This window comes from Biomphalaria glabrata, chromosome 15, assembly GCF_947242115.1.
Source record: "Biomphalaria glabrata chromosome 15, xgBioGlab47.1, whole genome shotgun sequence".
NCBI lineage: Eukaryota > Metazoa > Mollusca > Gastropoda > Planorbidae > Biomphalaria > Biomphalaria glabrata.
Genome location: NC_074725.1, coordinates 4306244 through 4328313, shown reverse-complemented (window position 1 = coordinate 4328313; position 22070 = coordinate 4306244). Strand labels below are relative to the sequence as shown.

The 22070-nt window shown below is 35.1% G+C and overlaps 1 protein-coding gene and 1 long non-coding RNA gene across 7 annotated transcripts in view; one reads left to right on the top strand and one right to left on the bottom strand.

The window, feature by feature from the left end:
• Nucleotides 1-22070, top strand: part of LOC106072194 (uncharacterized) — a 55091-nt gene that overhangs the window by 20726 nt on the left and 12295 nt on the right. For all 5 annotated transcript variants that reach the window (XM_056011702.1, XM_056011703.1, XM_056011701.1 and 2 more), the window contains exons 7-19: nucleotides 929-1159; nucleotides 1898-1987; nucleotides 2997-3091; nucleotides 3250-3416; nucleotides 5157-5283; nucleotides 6130-6245; nucleotides 7457-7658; nucleotides 8255-8368; nucleotides 9668-9734; nucleotides 10836-10957; nucleotides 12368-12688; nucleotides 13737-13778; nucleotides 14946-19118. In XM_056011702.1, the coding sequence (XP_055867677.1) occupies nucleotides 929-1159; nucleotides 1898-1987; nucleotides 2997-3091; nucleotides 3250-3416; nucleotides 5157-5283; nucleotides 6130-6245; nucleotides 7457-7658; nucleotides 8255-8368; nucleotides 9668-9734; nucleotides 10836-10957; nucleotides 12368-12688; nucleotides 13737-13778; nucleotides 14946-19118 (5867 nt within the window). The remainder of the gene's footprint in view (nucleotides 1-928; nucleotides 1160-1897; nucleotides 1988-2996; nucleotides 3092-3249; nucleotides 3417-5156; nucleotides 5284-6129; nucleotides 6246-7456; nucleotides 7659-8254; nucleotides 8369-9667; nucleotides 9735-10835; nucleotides 10958-12367; nucleotides 12689-13736; nucleotides 13779-14945; nucleotides 19119-22070) is intronic.
• Nucleotides 11295-21841, bottom strand: LOC129923039 (uncharacterized). Of its 2 annotated transcripts, XR_008774960.1 has the most exons (4): nucleotides 21741-21841; nucleotides 21337-21563; nucleotides 12816-13155; nucleotides 12540-12656 (listed from the first exon to the last, which is right to left on the bottom strand). It is a non-coding gene; the product is annotated as an uncharacterized LOC129923039 (long non-coding RNA). The 2 variants fall into 2 exon arrangements; XR_008774959.1 differs by lacking the exons at nucleotides 21337-21563; nucleotides 21741-21841 and adding an exon at nucleotides 11295-11783 and having other exon boundaries at nucleotides 12816-14950.

Genomic DNA, 22070 nt, shown 5'->3' with positions numbered 1-22070 from the left:
ACATCAACACAGAACTTCTTGAAGGATTCCGAAGATTTTTGCAGTCTAGCTCATACTATATTATACTGCTATTTCTTTGATCTCTTATCACAAGTTTTCATATTTTGGTCTATGATTTTATTACAAATTTACTTTTTATCTGTTAAAATCAGTCTGTTGGGTTCCGCTAGTGGTGGAAGTAGCTAGTAGTTTGACTAATTCTTGTGATATGTTTGAAAAATACAGATTAGGTCTTCAGGCCAAATGCTGATGGATTAGTTTTACAGCCTGTTTGTGGTACATGCTCCGATCCCTCCTTTAAGTGCTCATTCAGCCATCATAAATGCTCTCACAGTCAACATTTGTGAATGACGTCCAGTTTGCGAATATGTTTTCCATAAATTTTGCCCTGATATTTTAGTTTTGTATTTCTGTAATATAGCATTATTCATTTTTTGATAAAGGTGGCCATTTTATAATCCAGTTTTCTACAATCTTTTGTCATCATGCCATATTCTCAGTAGGCCTTAAAATATAATCTAGGGTTGCTAATAGCTTTCTAGCCAGTCTATGAATATCTTAAAGGTATTTGTCACTTTACTTTTTGACACCTGACTATGATTAGTATGGGAACAGATTAACAATTTATTAAAACATGATGATCTGACCTGTCATTTTGCTTTTGAGTATTTACACTGCACTTATCCTTAATCTTCGAATTGAAGACATTTGATTTGATTATCTTGAACATAAGATATGCATATATTTTTATATTTGAACTGTTTAATGCAGATTATAGTGATTTACATTTTATTAAATTTTAAAATAAAATGCACTAAATTTGTATTATTTTTTATACCATTTATGTGTGAATATTTTAAGATTAAAATTTTTCTTTCCAATTTTAAATTCAAAGTATCAAAATTAATATAAAAAAAAACCCTTTCAGGTCATCTACTGAAGCACTTATCTAAAGGCGAAGTCCTTGAATGGAGTACAAGACATGCAACTGCTGCAGTGAAAGGAAAGCTTTTCGACATTTTTGTACTAGTCTTTGGTCAATCTGATGATGCCAGGAGAAAGAACTCCTATTTCCTACATGCTTCAGAAATGCACAGTAATACTTTAACTAGCAGAATAAACCCAATGAGTGATGGACAAGCCATTGCTTATGATACTGGTATGAATGTAGCCAGTAATAATTACAAGATATACTTAATTAATTTCTATAACGTCAGTGCAGGTGAAGCTTTGGGTGGCCTGGAATGGAAGGTAGAGGACTGCATAATCCCTCCGCCCCCACTTTTTCAGTTCATTTTTTTTTTTTTAATTTTTAATTGAGAAAATAAATACAAATAGACGTTTAGGACATTTTGTGCACCCTCTAATGTACTTTACTTGTAAGTCTGGATCTGTATCACCAAATTAAATCTTCTAGACTATATCTCAAACCGCAAACCAGGATTGTTTCCAGGGAGATAAACATTGTTTAGATAATAAGGTAGTTCTTTAAAAATTTCAAACTATAAAACCTTCTATTTTTATAAGTACTTGAATAACTCATTGGCAAACACATCAGCCTTCCATCATGGAGGCTTGAGTTTGTATAATGGCTTGTGATATAAGGCAGCACAGAAACCTTCTTCCAGATACCCCCACCCCCTACCCAGTCCACAAAAGTGATTGGACCATAGCGCACTAAGCATTCTATACACATGAAAGTTGTGCTAAACATAAACAATTAAAATACTTCCAATTGCACACATTTTTTATTGTTAGTCTAGATCTATTAAAAATTAATGACATGATAGATTCAAAATAACTGATGCAGTTTCACTCAATATAAGCTTCTTTTTTTTTATTTCTTTTTTTAAGATTATATTTTTCTGTTGTTTTTTTTCTGTCTTCATTTCAAAAGCTTCATTCAAGCTCCATCTGAATGACCTGTCCCATCTTGTTTGGTTATGTCTGCAATATTTTGAACCCGGAAAGAACTATCAGCCAGTCTGTAAGTGATACCTTATCTTATAAAATACAGATGTTACTTCAAAGAAGAAGGTGATTACTTCCTACATGTCTCGCTGGGTCAATCTAGTTATGCATGTACCTTAAGTTGACAAGAGACTAGTCCTATTTTATTCATTTTTGTTTAAACTATGAAAACTAATGGAATAGTATACCTAATTCACACTATTCACTTATTACCGCCTAAAATTTTAAGACAGGTACTTAAAAAAGATAAGTCCCCTTTCACACCATGCGTCTATAGGGCAGGTTATCTTAAGGTCTAGTTGACAGGCACTAGTAGACTTAATTAACCATGAGTCATAAGTATACTGTATCTTTAATCAGGTTTTAGGCATAAGTAGACTTAAAATAGATTTATATAGGTACATATAGAGTTAAACTAGCAGTTCTAGACTTTAATGAGAAGTCAAGATTCATGCAATGTTAAAAAAAATGTAAAAATGGTCTTTCCTCAGTTATTTAATTCCTAGTCTAAATCTTCTGTGGGCTGGGTACAAAAATGGGACAACTGAACAACAGTCCATTGCACATACTGCACGACTATGCTGCCACTGTGAAGATTATATATAAAGAATTAAAGATGCATACAATCTCAATTAAGAATTTAATTTTAAAAAATTCATTAATGCATCTTGTAGAAACTAAATAATCTGCAACTATTATGAAGTACAAGAATCAAATTATCCGCCATACTTTAAACAGGATGGCTGCCTGGTTATGCGGTTTGTGCGCTGGACTGTCGCTTGGATTTATTGATGGTCCCGGGTTCAAACCCTGCCCGCTTTTATCCCCCATCGTCCTGTGGGAGGTTTGGACTAGGAAGTAAACTTTCTTCAACTCTAAAGGAACATCCGAAACATGTAAAACAAACAAAACAAACAAACAGAACAGCTCAATCAAAGAGTAACAAAGTAAAACTTTATTTGAAATTTTAAAAAATTAAAATGAGTTCAAAGCTAAGTATACTTTAACAAACACATTTTTTTCAGATCCCTTTTTTGTCATTGATGATCTTCCACCAGGATTATGTAAATTTGACTTACCAAATGGTCTCATCAAATCTTTATGTCAAATGGATATTTTGGTAAGTTCTAGAACCTAAATATATTTTTAATGATCTTTATGCACATTTAAAAAATATATTTCACTATAGTATAGTTACATGCAGGAGAGCTTTCCATCAACTTTGGCTATAATGTTAACATTATCCAATTTACAACCATGTTTTTGTCTTGTGTTTAGGTGTTTTTGTTAGCAACAGTGTATTGTGTTGACAATCAAATCAGGCTGGATGAATCTCAAAATGACTCCCGACTATTACTACCACCACTAGCCAGCTATCCTCTGTGCTCTGAGGATCAGGCTCGTTGGTGGTCAGAAGCTTATCATTTCTTTAATCACACTGAAAGGTTAGTATATTGGAGCATTACTTAGTCATCAAATGGTATAGAAAATTGTGTCCAGTAATGTTTGGAGTCATTTCTAAATGACTCAGATGTTCCTTCAAATTAGATTATTATGTTCTGTGTGTTTCTAATTGCTCATGTTAATTACGAAATTAAACTCTTCTGAATCATTGGCTGATTCAGGCAATCCATTCCAAAGCACTAGGGATGAAGGAGCATATGTACAAATTTGTCCTAGCATATGTAATAAGAAATGTTCCTTTATCTTTGGGTCTTTCTGAGTATTTTATTAGTTTGTATTCTTAAGTTATGATTTAGTTTCATATTATTGCAGTAAGGAAGATGGTACTGTAAGTTTGTCCAAGCATATGGAATGAAATAATGTGGCTTTATTTTTGTGTCTTTCATAAGGTTGTCTTTTCTATTTGCTAGTTATGGTTCAGTGTTTTCTGTATGATATTGCCACTTTACTTTTTAGTCTTCTGACTTTAAGCATATCTAGTTTAATTATTTTACTAATGGTGTTAACCATAGTTAAATGTGAATATTCATTTGTTATAAAGCTCACTGTTCTATTTCGTGTCTGTTTCTTGAGTTCTTGAGTTGAGGCATCCCTAACATATTCTAATATTGGTCTAACCAAGTTTATGATATATATTCTTCTTTAATTAGTAAAACTTCTATATAGACTATATGTAATATAACAGGATATGCTACTTGTGTATATATATATATATATATATATATATATATATATATACAGTGCCGGTACTCAGTGATGGATTGCCTAACTTTTAACTACTAATAAATTAATAATATACGTTGAAATACAAGAAAAATAAAAAGGGGGCATGTCGGTGCGTACCATCACAAAAAAAGCTCTCTCTCTCTATATACATAATAGATAAATGGGATATATATTATATATCCTATTTATTTATGTACATATTGTTATGTCCTTGTGGTGCCGCCAACCACTGCAACAATGTTCTTAGTGTGTACTTTCCCACCATCCATATTGGTGCTAGAACCTGTTGTGAACAGAGATGAATGACTTCTGCCAAGTGATGAATATGCAAAATCATCACAGAAACATAATTTCTCTGCTCTGTCCAGCAGTTGTAAGCCAAGAAACTAATGACATATTGACTGGCCAGAGGGTAGGTGAGACACTAGTAGGTCATTTTAGTCATTTTAAAGCCAGTCAGAGAAAGAGTGCTGCAGTGCTTTTGGAATTCATTGTTGGAAAGTGGAAGATGTTTCTGGTTTTGTATTTTTATTGCTGCAGCAGTTCCTGCAATTTTTGCTGTACAGTGGAGAAGGGCCTGAGACCATGTTGCACTGGTAATACCTGTGTGACAGAGCTCGTCAAAAGAGACCTGTACTAGACCTGCTGTCAGTGCAACCAAGACAGAACCTGAATTTGTTGAATTTGTTATCAACACGTCTTAGCTTCAAAAGTTCCTTCAGGATTGAATTTATTAGATCCTAGCCCAAAACCTCCTAAGAATGGCAGGTGCTGATAGTGGGTTAGGGTTCAAACTCGGAACCATTGAGATGACAGACTGCAATGCACATTACCAGACAGCCTCCATTGTGGCATTCATAATGCCTATTTTGAGTCTTAGCACAAAACACTGTCGCTAAAATAAATACATTGACCAGCCTTTCTTCTTCTGCTAGAAGCTGTATGTTAAGGTGTAATAAGATAATAAGCTTGCAATAATTAATTTGTGTTTTAAGTGAACAAAGACAGCAATCAAATATGAGAAAAATACTGACGAAAGGCATAGAGACAGTTAGGCTGATTGGCCTCCATGGCATGTCTTTGACACTGATGGTCCACATTGCTCGTTCGCTAAGTAAAATAGTAAGTCCTTTTTGTAATTTAAAACAAAAATAAATTGTGACAGATTTTTATAAAGAGTTTTGAGTGAATAGGTAGCAATGTGATCTCAGATGTTTTCATATTTTCACACTACCTAGACAGAAAGACGTCTTTGTGGAATATTTCATGAGATCATGTTTAGTTAATCATAGTCTGTTGAAGAGTTTAGTTCAATTTAAATATTTTGTTGTAGCTTATTACAAATAAGATTTTATTTCAAATAGCTCTAGTATTGTTATATGTATTTGTAATCAAAAGTATTATTTTTAAGATGTTATTATTTAAGAGACAAAAAACTGTGCCTTACCTTTTCAAGTCGTAGTTAGCAGTGTGGGTCCTCACAATGCTTTGACAAATATATATAAGCTTTTTCAATTCCTATTATTATCTGACACTTTTGCTCTCATACAAAATTCAAATAAATTATTTCATTATCTAATTCAGCTGCATTGCAACACATTTAATTACAATTTCAGAAAGATCACTTCATTAATTGGTGAATTAATATTGCTTTCTTAAAATTACCCTAAAACACAGTATCCCATTAATGGGATTCAGGTGAACTAACCAGGATTTGGGTTTTTTTTTTATTACTCGGTATTAGTAATATACCTTTTGCATATGGCTGCCCCTTGCAAAAAAATAATTACAAAATAATTAAAATAATAATAATTTAGTTTATTATGTTATTTAAACATAAAGTGGGAATAGTTTATATATTACATGTAGGCCAATGTGTATAAATATTTTTTAATGTCTGTAGGTAAGTGGAAATGGATAATTTTTTAAAGTTCTTTTACACCTAATAGAAATGGTTTTATTTTGTAGACACAACTTCTGAATGAGAAAAATGTTGATAGCTGTGATTTAGAACTTGTAGCAACAGAAGAAAGAGAGAAAATATTTTGGGAAGCAGTCATAAAAGAATTGGGCAGGCTGAAAAGGTAAATTCAAATTCAGGCCAACTGGCTGTCAGTATTTTTGTGATAAGCATTCCCTGTTTCATTCATAAAGTTTGCAAATACATTTCTTGTATATCAACTTATCTTTTTATCTGACTGATAAAAAGTTGGTAATTTATCCAAATATGCGCAATTAATTCTAGTACCTGACAAAATTAACTGTCAATTATTATTTGGTATCGAACAAGAGAAAGAAATTGTACTTGACATATAGTTGTATAAGTTGAATTGAATAAGCGATCACAGTAACATTTGCCTAGGTACCCCATTCTTCCCCTCTCCTTTTTTCAACTGGTCCAGACAAGTGATAGGATTATAGCGCATTGAGAAAGCTAAAAGCATGAAATAGCACTAAAGAAAAACTATTGTTGAAAAAAATGTATATAAGCTTTGTTTAAACACAAGTATTTATCCGTTTTTCTTGTTATTTTTGGCCAAAACTCAGGAACTATTGACTGTTTTCACTTATATAAAATGTTGTTTACAATTTTCCAACTCAGAACAGGACACACATCACTATTAAATTACCACCTGAACAAAATAAACTCCACACAACTCCCCCTTTGCAGACACTGCGCCCACCCCTTTGAAACCGTAAACCATATCCTCTTTGAATGCCCCCCCCCCAATCCACCTTAGGCAGACCCTACTTCCACTACAGCCCAACATAACCAACACCCTATATGGCAGGGCTGAACAACTGAAGAAAACAGCACACTTTTTTTCCTTGGTACAGTCTGCAAAAGAGCTCAGAGCTCAGCAGCAATAAAGCTGGCTAGAAGAAGAAGAAGAATATAAAATGTTGTGCTGTTGTCCTAAATGTACAACAAAAAAAAAGAACAACATTTGCCTAACTACATAAGTGTAACTAACAAAAACTGAAATTTAAATAATTACAGAAATAAAACAAAACATTAGCAGCAAAGAATGGAAATTAAAAAAAAAGCATTATAACTAGTGCAGCATTTGTTTATTTCAGTTATAGCTGTTCTTTTTTATCTTCAAACTGCTTTTTTCTTTTTCAGAATTTTTGTACTGCTGTTTTTATTTGAAGTGGATTTTTCTAAATTCTTGATTTGAACAAGGAAAAATTGATTTTAAACTTCTGTTACCAGCTTTTTATTAGATTTCTTTCACCACTATAATTTGTCCTTTTTTAAATATCACTGAATTTGACTTTTTTTTTTTTTCAGGCATGAGGATATTGAGCTTCCTGAAGACAGGCTTTTCAAACACAGCCTTGGAGCAAGAATAACCCTAGAAGGACTCAAGGAGATACAGGATGAAGCATATTTTTCTTTAGGTTCAATAGCTTACAACCATTCAAAATATAAACAGGCTGTGGAATTGTTTGAGAAGGCCTATTCTCCAGAGGCACAACTTCAACTGGCCAAAGTGGGTGCTAGTTTCATTCTTTTATTGCTATCATACACTTGGTTTCAAGTTCCCCCTAATATTTAAAGAATATAATAAATAAAATACAGAAACGATAGAGAATGAACAAATTGTTTTTACTCTTTCTCTCCTAACTGATGATACCAATGTTGATTTGACCCCCGTTAAATTAATTTTTGGTTTTATAAACTTTAATTTGTGTTATATAAAAATAGCATGCATCCTTGTAGAATTATATACCTAATACAGCATTTCTGATTAAATACAAAAATGGTATTGAAGTTTAATCCTAACAGAGTAGTGAAACACAAAATGAGCAAAGTGAATAATTCCATTGGAACGTGAAAAATAATTACAGAGAGAAAGAGTTAAGCCTACTGGGCTGACATTGTGTGAGATTGGGATATCATTTTCTAAAAAAATATGCTGGTGTTAAGATTTTTTAGGCATTGTCTCTATTTGTTGCTGAAAACTAAAGTCTTTCTTGAACATTAATAGATACGAGTTAGTTAGGTCTGCCGTTTCTTAAGCTACAATTAATTTAATAAATGGACCCATAATATTCTGTGCTAATAATGCTTTTTTCTTAATTATAGAGCTATAAGAAACTAGCTGAGGAAGAACAGTCAGAAAATATGAACTATGAATTGTCGGCCTATAGGGCCAGGGAAGTTTTATTCAACCTTTTAGCACATTATAAGTATGATAAAGTAAGTCTGATTGTATTGCTCACAGAGTCATTTTGTATTTAAATATAATGTACAATTGAATTATAGTCTTTATTTATACTTACTGGCCTCAGATATAAGACAAGTAAAGTAGAATTACAAGTAACCACAGAAGTGGTGGTATTCTAGTCGACTAATCACCGAAGACATCAATGGTGGAGCTCTTTAAATACACAATGGGGCTGTTGGCAAACTCAGGCCTTTTCTTGAGCTCATTCTATTATACCACACACACACACACACACAATTTTCATGCAGTGAGGTAGCTGGGCTGGGAGAGGGGGGGGGGTCCCACTTGAGGGGGATGCCAAATGAGTGTCCAAATTTTTTTTTTTTTTTACATTAAATATTAAGCCAATGCTTATTCTCTTGCTGTTCATCTTGTTATGTTTGTTTGTTTTGTAAAATGTTTGACATGTTTCGGATGTTCCTTCAGAGTTGAAGATAGTTTACTTCCTAGTCCAAACCTCCCGCAGGACGACGGGGGATGGGAGTGGGCAGGGTTTGAACCCGGGACCATTGATAAATCAAAATGACAGTCCAGCGTGCAAACCGCAAGACCATGTTGCATGTATTCCACACATTAGACTTGTATATTTACTAAGTACATTATCTTGCTGTTCGTGTTGTTATGTAAATTAGTGACCATGTTGCATGTATTCCACACATTAGACTTATATATTTATTAAGTACATTATCTTATGTCATGATGTTGAATGTTAAAATTCAGGGACTCCTCAGGAAGCCAAGCCTCCCCAGACCCCCAAATCCCTTGCTATGCCACTGTTTTCATGTGATTTGTGGCTGAGTGGCCTATATAGGAGGCTTGATCTCAAAAGCAGATTTAGTCTAGTTGAGAGTTTACTTATAAAAGCTTAAAGGCAGCATGGAAACCTCCAAGACACCCCTTTGCACCAAAGGTCCACTTAACTCTGAGCATACTATAAGCATGAAAGATGTAAGTAAAAGTTCACCTTTCAAAACTTGCGATCTATTGGGCAGATGATGTTAAGGTCATCTCTTTCTCTGGCCAAATGACAGGGTGTCATATGGCCAGCACAACGACCAACTTTCTTTACTTTCAGCTATTAAAGTCAGATACCCATTACAGTTGGGTGGACTCAGGGGTGCCCTAAAAATCCAGAAATTCAAAATGCCATTCTTCCACAAGATTTGAACCCAGGACCCCAGGTTTAGAAGTCAAGTTCTTAACCACTCAGCCACTACATCTCGCATGAAAGATGTGGGCTATAAAAAAATAAACATCTTTGTATCCAACAGGGATTCAATAAAACTGTTTTGAAAGAGCTTGATGACATTGATTGGATCCTCCATAGAGAACACTTTAGTGAGTTCACATTACAGTTTTTTTTTTTAAATTTAAACTAAAACTTATGTGACAATTATTTTTCTTTCTTATTGTAATAGTTACTTACATTCTGCTCTTAAAAGCAACTTGCTATATTAATCAGAGCTAAATTTATATCAAAGAAAATCAATCCCATGCATGTTGATGTTAATTGTTTCATGTTGCACGTTTTACTGAGCGTCTACAAATAATAGGCCTACACTAAATAGATGATTTAGCTTTAGACTTAACAAGCAGAATATAAAACAATACTTTTTAAAAATGACAGTTCCTCCTTTACGAAGCTGAGGACTAATGCCTAATAGTGAATATTTTACTCTTTATAACTAATAAATGATAGGATTAAACAAAAAATGGAAAATTTTTACCCCCACTTCCCCCCACCCCTGAAAAAAGAATCCTAAAAAAAAGTTTCCCCTTACAGACCTTGTGGTCTATGGGTCAGATGATGTTAAGGTCATCTGTTTCTTTGGCCAATGGTTAATTAATGAGCAGGGTGTTATGGCCAGCACAACGACCAACCGCCTTTACTTTCCCCAACTAAAGTCATGTACCCATTAGAGTTGGGTGGACTCAGGGGCAATTCAAAATCCTATTCTTCACTGAGATTCAAAACCGGGACCTCAGGTTCGGAAGCCAAGCGCTTCGCCATTCAACCACTGTGCCCCCTAAAAAAAATCCTAGTTAAGCTTAAATCTGAATGTATAAATCTAGTCAGAGGATATAAAATTCTAATGAAAGGTCAATAGATTTAGACTTAGAAAATGTTCCTCAACATCTATTAATTTTTATAACTCTTTAATGAATAGGGCGGCCTACATTGCCTAGTCCTCCAGCCTAATTTTATATTATTTTCTATTATTATTTGAAAAACTATAACTGTCAAACTAGAGTTTCCCCACTGTGGCAAAATAGCCACCATTCTTTTCACAAAGATATACATCAACTGTTTTAGTAAAATCTTTAGAGCCCTATTTGAGATCCACCTCCACCCACCACTGATGAATTTGCAAGCTGAATAGAGGAATTGTAAAAAACAAGTAAAAACTATAAACTTGCCCATTTTCTTTGTTACCTCAGGAAACATAGAGGAGACTGAGGAGAGTTGTCTTCAGTTCTCTCCCAGGTCACGTACATTGTCAGACAGAGATGTCACTGGAGGGGCTAGAAAAAAACTTTTCTCAAGAACATCACCTGGCAGGGTAAAGCATTTCTTTACTGGAACAGTTCAATGTACCATTATGTTAGGGCAGGGGTTCTCAACCTGTGGGTCGCGACCCCCCTTGGGGGTCGATTGACGATTTGCCAGGGGTCGCCTAAGACCATTGAAAATATGGATTGTTATTGTCCATTCTTCAATTGCTGTATGTGTGTGTGTGTGTTGAGGGGGGTCGCGGCAGAGTGGGGGATTGTAAAAAAGGGGTCGCCGAGCATAAAAGGTTGAGAACCGCTGTGTTAGGGCATTAACAAATGTTGTTATCATTTACCCCAGTAACAGAATAGCCCCGTAGCACAAGGAGAACACAGATTTAATAGAGAAATTGTTGTTTTTTTTGTCATGCAGCTTCAAATATATTTAACACAATCAACATATTAAACATTCATCTTCATCGTCTGTCCCTTGACTTTCATTGTAGGAGTGCTGTGATAGTTTGTGTAACCGAGTCCCTCTACTTTTCCAGGAGAGCAGCTGCTCTTAGCAGGATATCAAGAGAGAGGCCAGTCCAAGATTCTTTTGTGCTGTCCCGCCAGCTTTTCTTTGGACAACCCTTTCTTCGAGCTTCCTCAAATTTACCCTGAAGGATGACCTTTGACCTTGAGTCTTGTCTCAAAATACGTCCGAACCAGCTCTCTTCACACTTTTGAGGAGTTTCCCCTATTTGCCAGACACAGTGTTGACTTGTAATATTACAAACTAATGTTCTTCATTTCCTGGTATCTGATAGCCAGCAAATTTCTGTAGCATTTACTCTCTAGGGCTTGAATTCTTCTTTCAGCTTCAGAATTTAGTGTCCAACTTTTACAAACCTGTAGGAGTACAGAGAATAAAGAGGAGAATATAGCTTTAATTTTACTTGGAAGCTGACGTTACTCTTCTAGATTTTCCACAGCTTGCTCATGACAGCGGGCGCCAAGCTTAAATATGTTTTTATCTCTTTTATTGATCCTCCATCTCTTGCTATGTTTGACCCTAGGAATTTAAATGAGTCATTCTCTTGTAATATTTGGTCATTCAACTGTATGAAACATCTCATACTTTCTCCACTATCTATTGAACATAGCAAACACATCAAACATAACATACATTTCAAACATATCATTAGTAATTCTTGGAAAAATTTTTTTTATGAATATCTTCTAAAAACTCTTCAAACATACTTACACACAACAGGCACATCAAACTTAACATACATTTCAAACATATCATTAGTAATTCTTGGAAAAAAATATTTTTTATGAATATCTTCTAAAAATCCTTGCCTCACCCACAACCAAACTAAAACATGGCTGACTTTAAAAAAAATATAAACTTATTTCTAACATCATTTGGAACTTTTTTTTTCTCCATAAATTATTAAGTTTCTATGTTGTTGTTTTTCTTTTATTTACAGCCAAATGTAGATACTGTTCGACACGAACCTAGTTCAGTAATTGACAGTAATAGCCTGACCCTTGTTAGGTCCCAGCCTTCAACAGAACTTCTGACTGAACAGATCACACATCTAAATCATACATGCCTCGATCTGCAAAGAAATATTCATGAGAGGAACAGGGAGGACCTACAGAATCAGGAGTTGATCCTGAGCATGTTTGCAGAACAAAGCAACCATTTAATGGCTTGCAACAAACAGATCTTTGATGAGTTGGTGGAGAGTAGGAAACTGATGACCAATGTTCTCTCTGAAAATACACAGACAATGAAGGCTATAAAGGTAGAATTATTATTTTTTGTTGCTTGGTGTATTGATCTAGAATTATTATTAATAATTAGGCATTAAGGATGAGTGCAGTATTTTATATGACTACACAAACCCAGTTACAACCCCAACATTTTCTTACCGTGGTTTGCACACATTGATTTCACACCAATAAAACACACACTGTATTTTTACATTTCAAGGGAGGGTGAAAAGTTTCCATATCTTCTTGAGCCAGTGGGTTCCTTTACACTAGTTCAGTACAAGACTTGAGCTCCATTGTTATGATGGTCTTGTTTTGTTCTGTTCATCAAGGATTCATAAGTGAAGGACTATGCTGAACAGGATGGCTGCCTGGTCATGCGGTTTGCGGGCTGGACTGTCGTTCGGATTTATCGATGGTCAAGGGTTCAAATCCTGCCTGCTCCCATCCCCCGTCATCCTGCTGGAGGTTTGGACTAGGAAGTAAACTAACTTCAGCTCTGAAGGATACAAAAACAAAATTTAATAAAATACTCTGAAAGACACAAAGATAAAGGCACTTTCCTCGTCCCATATGCTAGGACAAATTTGTACAAATACTCCTTCTTCCCTAGTGCTATTAGAGCATGGAATGGGTTGCCTGAGCTAGCCAGGAAAACCAGTGACGTGGCAGAGTTCAAGTCATTGGTTAATATGCATGACTGAATGCATGACGCGTAGGGCGTAATCATCTTCTTTTTTGAAGTAACGTCTGTATTATATAAAATAAGATAAGGAACATCCGAAACATGTCAAACATTTCACAAACAAACACGTAGAAGATCCTCTTCAGAAAAGTGTGACAATTTGTCAATGCTATATTCCCTTGTAGATAAATATCTGTTTCCTACTAATGTCTCAAATGTCAAAGCAAAAAAAATAAAAAATTATAATATCTTCATCAAACTTTTGGGCCAGAAATGTTACTCTTCCTTTAAACTATAGGATTGTCATATGGCACAGTAGTCTTAAGAATTAATAATTAGTATATACTCATATATGTGTCATTGCTTTTTATCTGCCTTTAAAATTTCTTTTGTAGGAATGTGTTGGAGAAAACAGAACATCAATCATTGAAATGAAGGTAAATAGGTTTAAGCATATCTTTTCCTTTTCTCTCAGATAATTATATAAACCAGTGTTTCTCAACTGTTTCCTTGTGATACTCTCTCATTAGTTCAAACGTAGGAGCCTGGGTGCCAACAGATTTCCTTCATTCTGAGCTTCATAAATGCATGTTATTCCTCTGGTTTCAGAAGTGCACAGTTCATCTTAGTTTTAAAAAAAAGGCACAGGTCAAATAAACACAAAGGTGTGAAAGATTAAGGTTTGAAAGCAATCTGAAATATGCTTCAGCTTATAAGATGAAATTTGTATTGAGCATATTTTGATCTCAAAAAAAAGATATCAACAGAATTTATGTTAACAATGCATTGGAGAAAATTGAGACTCCTGAGGTTAAAATGATGGGTAGAATTGTGTTGAAACATAGTAAGATGTCCTCTGCTAGAAAACTTGTTTAGTCAAGCTTAATGCTATCAGATGTTTTTTCCTCAACAATCAATAACATTTGATAGCTCAAAGATGAAAAAGGGAGGTGCAGTGACTGAGCAGTAAAGCGATTGGCTTCTGAACCGAGGGTCCCGGGTTCGAATCATGGTGAAGACTTAGAATTTTAATTTTGGGATCTTGGGGCGTCTCTAAGTCAACCTAGCTCTAATGGTACCTGACATTAGTTGGAGAAAAGTAAAAGCGGTTGGTCATTGTGCTGGCCACAGGACACACCTTTGTTAACCATAAACCACAGAAACAGATGAGCTTTACATCATCTGCCCTATAGACCACAAGGTCTGCATGGGGAATTTAAAGATGAAAAGACATCTGTATTATACATGTAATTATGCTCTGTTAAGAATGTCTGTACTTTATAAGGATTATGAGATTATAATCTAATTTTTAAACATTACCAATAATGTCAATATGGATCAATAGAAACCATGAAGTAACAACTGAATTTTAATCCATTAAAGACATTGACCGAATTTGCGTCTTAATACATGTAATACTCAAAAAAGTGCTCTTAAATTTATGGTTTTGAAATGTCCCTGAGGAATAATCTGTTTTTTTTAAGTCAGAAATTTTTATTTAAAAAAAACAAAAAAAATTTAATATTAATAATTTTGATTATATTTCTAAGAATGTTTTTCTCATTGTAAAACATGTTACTTACTATTTATTTTTAAATTTTTAGGACGCAATAAAGACATTGAGGAGTGAGATTTCAGAACCACAAAATAGGCCTTCACAGTCATCCAGTAATTATGCCACCCAGAGAAGGGTACGTAGCAGAGCTTCTCAGTCAGCACTGAACAGTCATGATACACAAACTAGACACGAGTTTGAAGTGGCAAGACATGTTGACCGTGGGTCACTGGAGCCTAGAGATGGTCAGTTTGCTGAGGCCTATGACCAAATGACAGAGAACCAATGGTATTTACATCAGTCTAATTTTTTACCTGAACATCAGAATGAGAGTTTAAAGGAAAATATGTCTGTTACATCACAACAAGCACAGTACCCAATTACACCAGGACTGTTTCCCACTGCGTCTGCACAACAAGAATGTAGACATAGTACACTGGCCTATAAAAATGAACATTTGTTAAAGCCACACACAGATTTATTTGGTGGACAGCATGTTCAAAGAATGTCAACACAGCCAGGGAATGTCATGTTTGCTCCAGCACAGGAAGGACTTATGTTCACAACACAGCAAGGATCTTTAGTGGCTACACCAACACAGCAAGGACCTTTCATGGCTACACCAACACAGCAAGGACCTTTCATGGCTACACCAACACAGCAAGGATCTTTCATGGCTATACCAACACAGCAAGGATCTCTCATGGCTATACCAACACAGCAAGGATCTTTCATGGCTATACCAACACAGCAAGGATCTTTTATGGCTATACCAACACAGCAAGGACCTTTCATGGATAAAGCAACACAGCAAGTACCTTTCATGACTGCACCAACACAGCAAGTACCTTTCATGACTACAGCAACACAGCAAGGACCTTTCATGACTGCACCAACACAGCAAGGACCTTTCATGACTACAGCAACACAGCAAGGACCTTTCATGACTGCACCAATACAGCAAGGACCTTTCATGACTACAGCAACACAACAAGGACCTTTCATGACTGCACCAATACAGCAAGGACCTTTCATGACTACAGCAACACAGCAAGGACCTTTCATGACTACAGCAACACAGCAAGGACCTTTCATTACTACATCAACACAGCAAGGACCTTTTGTCACTACAGCAACACATCAAGGGAATGATATGAATGCACCTTTAGAGCAAGCCAATTTGAGGTATACACCAACAAAAGGATGGAATGCTGTGGCTGGGCCATTACAAAAAGAAAATGCCATGGCTACAACAACACAGCAAGAAGTGTTTGACATTAGTCAAACCCTACAACACCAAGAACATTCTTTTTCACTAATTCAAAACAATCAACCTTTGGCTGACCCAATGCAAAGTGACATTAGTGGACAAAATGTTCCATCTGTGACTGAAAATGAAAACCAAAAAACTCTTCATGATAAAATACCATCACCAAAAACTCAGGAGTTAGATTCGTTGATAAATAAACATAACAGTGGAGACTTAGCCCAAGAGATTTCTTCACATTCAGATACTCCTTATAGTTTTAAACTCTTTGAGAGTCCAATAAAGTCCTCATTTAAAATTCCCAAATGTGTATTTGATCATTTTGGTGTAGAGAATGAGTCCACAGAAAATCCTTCATCTATTACTGATACGGATATACCATCACCTGAAATTGAGCAGTTAGATTCTACAATAAATAAACAAAACAGTGGATACTTAGTTGAAGAGTTTTCATCACAGTCAGATTCCTCTCAGGCCACTAATTTCTTTGAGAGTCCAAGGATTTCCAGTTGGAAAATTCCCCAAAATGTGCTTGTGCATTCTGTAGAGAATAAATCCATAGGGAATTCTTCATCTATTACCTTTGCAGATAATACCATTGGACGAGATGATGATATTCAAAGCTCTTGTACAGATGACATTTCTCTGGGTACAGTTGTAGAAAGTGGTGCTATGTTTTATGAGAGTCCTGCATTAATAGTACCAGAACAATGTAGAAAGATTGTGAGAGATCATGAATATTATGAACGATTTTCTTCAACTGAAACAGATAATACCATTGGACAAGACGATGATATTCAAAGCTCTTGTACAGATGACATTTCTCTGGGTACAGTTGTAGAAAGTGGTGCTATGTTTTATGAGAGTCCTGCATTAATAGTACCAGAACAATCTAGAAAGATTGTGAGAGATCATGAATATTATGAACGATTTTCTTCAACTGTAACAGATAATACCATTGGACAAGACGATGATATTCAAAGCACTTTTACAGATGACATTTCTCTGGGTACAGTCGTAGAAAGTGGTGCTATGTTTTATGAGAGTCCTGCATTAATAGTACCAGAACAATCTAGAAAGATTGTGAGAGATCATGAATATTATGAACGATTTTCTTCAACTGAAACAGATAATACCATTGGACAAGACGATGATATTCAAAGCACTTTTACAGATGACATTTCTCTGGGTACAGTCATAGAAAGTGGTGTTATGTTTTATGAGAGTCCTGCATTAATAGTACCAGAACAATCTAGAAAGATTGTGAGAGATCATGAATATTATGAACAATTTTCTTCAACTGAAACAGATAATACCATTGGACAAGAGGATGATATTCAAAGCACTTTTACAGATGACATTTCTCTGGGTACAGTCATAAAAAGTGGTGCCATGTTTTTTGTGAGTCCAGTATTACTAAAAGAGGATAGATCTAGAAGACAGATTGTGGGAGATCATGAAACATCTACTATGTCTGAAGCACGCAGATATTCTACTATATCTCAGGATGATGATCTTGTTAGCTCTAGTACAGATGATTCTTGCAGTGAAGATGTTTCTGAGGATTCAGACACGCAAGATAAAATTATTTTATTTGAGAGAAAAGCATTACCAGTTAAAGGAGAAGACACAAAGAAGATTTTGAGCAATGGCTTCATAAGTAATTTATCTGGATCTAGGGCTAAACAAACTACTCACAGTAAAATGAATAGCTTAGTTAATATCAGTAGCTTTGGACCTCAACCCAGTAAATCAGAAACAAGCTTAGTCAGTGACAGTAGCTTTGGACTTCAACTCAGTAAACCAGAAACAAGCTTAGTCAGTGACAGTAGCTTTGGACATCAACTCAATAAACCAGAAACTAGCTTAGTCAGTAACAGTAACTTTGGACATCAATTCAATAAACCAGAAACAAGCTTAGTCAGTATCAGTAGCTTTGGATTTCAACCCAATAAACCAGAAACAAGCTTAGTCAGTGACAGTAGCTTTGGATTTCAACTCAGTAAACCAGAAACAAGCTTAGTCAGTGACAGTAGCTTTGGACTTCAACTCAGTAAACCAGAAACAAGCTTAGTCAGTATCAGTAGCTTTGGATTTCAACTCAATAAACCAGAAACAAGCTTAGTCAGTATCAGTAGCTTTGGATTTCAACCCAATAAACCAGAAACAAGCTTAGTCAGTATCAGTAGCTTTGGACTTCAACTCAGTAAACCAGAAGCTAGCTTAGTCAGTAATAGTAGCTTTGGACATCAACTCAATAAACCAGAAGCTAGCTTTGAAAGTAACAGTTACCATGGAACTAAACCCGGTACACCACTAACCAGATGTTTTGGTATAAAGAGCTATGAGATGGGCAATGGTCAATTATGTGATTTTCAATTTGGACCTACAGCTCAAAATTTCTCAGGAGCTCAACTTAGCTTTGGACCTCAAACCAATATACAAGAAACTAGCTTAGCCAGTAACAGTAGCTTTGGACTTCAACTCTGTAAACCAGAAGCTAGCTTTGAAAGTAACAGTTACCATGGAACTAAACCCGGTACACCACTAACCAGATGTTTTGGTATGAAGAGCTCTGAGATGGGCCTATCAGGTCAATTATGTGATTTTCAATTTGGACCTACAGCTCAAAATTTCTTTGGCGCTCAACTTAATAGCCAATCAATATTTCATAGTGTTGACAAACAAAATCATGAGCTCTCTGATAAAAAAATTGAAAACATTGGAAGTACTAGTAATTCAAAAGAGACAGTGCCAATACAGGCATTATCATTTGTAGAACATGTTCACACCCATCATGTCGTCTCAAGTATACATGACGAAGCAGCAGATGATAAAACAAGTTATCTTAACAACACTTCGTTAATGAATGTTCCCAACAAAGACAGAGTGGTTGAAAAACGAATGGATGCTAATGGTGACTTAGCAGATAGTGTGAAGAGTACAACTTCTGAGGTAGGTTCTAATCATTAAAAAATATTTAGGCTATATAAATATAGCTATACATAGCACAAAAAAATTATATCAGGTTGTGACCTAAAAATAGGATAGGTCGTAAGACCAGTGACCTGTACTGTACTAGCAAGTTTGTCCAGTGGTACTTTGTGGTCCCAATTATATTATCTAGGCTAATAACTATAGCCTCTAGATGTATAATACTACAGAGACAAACAAATAATAATTCTGAGATTTCAGTTACAACAAAAAAAAGGAGTTTATTTACAAACAAAAGGAAAAGATCATGAAAAATATAAATTATGGCAATAAAGGCTCACCAAAAGAAAATGACATAATGAAACTAAGCAAAAGTAGCAAGACAGCTTCGGGTCAATATAATGAAAGGACCACCATCATAGAGGCACAATAATGTCTTATGCCGAAAAACCAAAAAGATGGTTTATAATAATAATATACCATACATGCATTAACAATGAAATGACGTCATTCATGAGACATTTTATGTCAAAAACCAAAGCGAAGGTTTACATTAGTTTACAATAATATCATACATACATTAACTATGAAATGACGTCATTCATGAGACACACTACTGTCTCGTATCTAAACAAAATATGTCTTTAAAAAAAAAACATACAGAAGAGGATAAGAGACTAAGTAGACCTGCCTATACCATTTACATAAATCAATTTAGTACTAACAAATTGATAAAATCTACTTAGCTCATTATCGAAATACTCTTCCCACAACAGTGGCACACTCCTCTTGAGTAACACAACAATAGTACAACACAAGGATGAGTTAAACAGTATATAGATTTAATTCAAAATACACTGGGCAGTTGAAAGGCTCAAGAGAGAGTGGCGATCGTAAACAATTGACAGGGACTTAAATCAAGTAATAAAGGGGGCTAACTCTAATAAAAAAATAAAGGTAGCCACCCTTATTGTCCCTCTTGTCACACAGGTCATCACATTTTTTTCTCAAATTAGTTTTAAAAATATCAATCTGCTTGAAAAAAAAATGTTTGATTATAAATTGGTCAATAGTAGGCCTATAACTGCACAGTCTAGGGCTATGTATTCCCAGTAGTTAACAACAATGTCCACTGCTTTGATCTTCCAATTGGTTAATCTATATATCTGAGGTGGGTGCAATCTCTATCTTGCTATTTTGATTCTCGAGATTTTGCTCTTGCTTTGTGTAAGCAGTCTAAGACTGGCTGCCATATATTAGAATGCTTCAATGCTTTATAGACCTCCATTTTAGTTTTTGTGGTGAGTTTCTTGTTTTTTTTCAAGCTTGTGATCTGAGTCTAGTAAATTTTGAAATATTCTTTCCTATGCACTTTTCTTCTTGGGACAGGTCATCTTAAATTATTTTAGTGTTAGCCAAGTGACAGTATTCATGTTTCACATGTCTTAATCAGTGAGAATGGAGAAAGGTGTTGAAGCAGGTAGTTACACTCTATCTCGATGTTTATTTGAAGAGAGTCTTGCATTTTATATTCTCTAAAGTCATGTGGCATGCGATTTGGAAGTGCGTAATTATATTTCAAGTACTACTAATATACAATAAAATGACACAGTGTAGATCTAGCTTTCTTGAGTTTCATTCTTTCAAACTAGAACTTGAAACAATGAATATAGATAGAGTATGACAGTTACGTTGGGTGGGGCACGTATCTCGTATGGGGGATGAACGTATGTCTATGGCAGTCTTTTTTGGTGATCTTAAAAGTGGTCGACGTAACAGAGGTACCCCACAGAAAAGCTTTAAAGACCAGCTTAGGAACCAGCTTGCCTTAGCTGACATAGAAGAGAGCACCTTGTTGCACGTGGCCTGAGAACAGACAGCTGGAGGTCACTCACAAAGGCCGCGGGATACACATTTGAGACCTAAAGAAAATCCCCTGCCTAGAACAGATGCAGACGGAGGAAAAAAAACTCTTAATCGACCACTGGTTGACAATGTTTATGCTTGACCTGGATGCGGCAAAATATGTAGGTAACAGCTGGGGCTGTGTATCCACGGGAAATACTGCATTCCTCACTAATCTTCAGACTCGAAGACAAGCCTTATTAATTAATTACAATTCAGATACAGGATAATATAATATTAGTAATGATCTAATAAATTAACCAACCATTTACTTAATACTAGCTACATTTAGACCTAACTCTGTCCAACTAATATAAAAACTCGAACTACCTACCTCTCGTCCCCAAAACCTCTAGAACCTTCCTTGATTGTCCACTCTATCTTAAACTTGACCTTTAATTTCCCTCCTTTTTATGGCCTGGCCTCATTCACTTGCATAGAGCTTGCACTCATGATCAATCATGTGATCATAATGTGATGTTACACTTTTGTGACTAGCTTCCACTTTGTGTCCTGGAGAATTGTGTTGTAGCAGCTAGTTTCACTTCTCCATTATGCTTGCTTGATATATAAAAACATTTCACAGAGAAATGAAATCAGCAAAATGATTGCCTTTGTAAAGAGAACAATATACGCTATTCATTACTTTACTTCGAATTACGAATCAGTTTAAATTTAAATATAGAAATAGTGTTTGAATTTTTTTTTACTGTTTTTCTAAGCATAGACAATAATCACCTTATTGAGTATACATGGCCTTTTCTTTCTCATTAGACAAGGATGCTTTTTGTTTTTAATACACACAGTTTCTTTCTATCACAGGTACTTACTTTTCATTTGCAAGGTAGAACTGAAATAAGACAATTAGAAAAAAAAAAACAGACATCAGGTCATAAATAAAGGCATTATCCTGGCAATTTATTTTATAAGGATGGAGTTATTCCCATTAGATAAGCTTCCTTTTTTAAAAAGTGTTTTTTTTATTTTGCTTGTTTTTCAAACCATTTGTTAGAAGTTATTTAACATATGCACTCTTTCATCGATAAGCCTTACCATTTTTCATTTTAC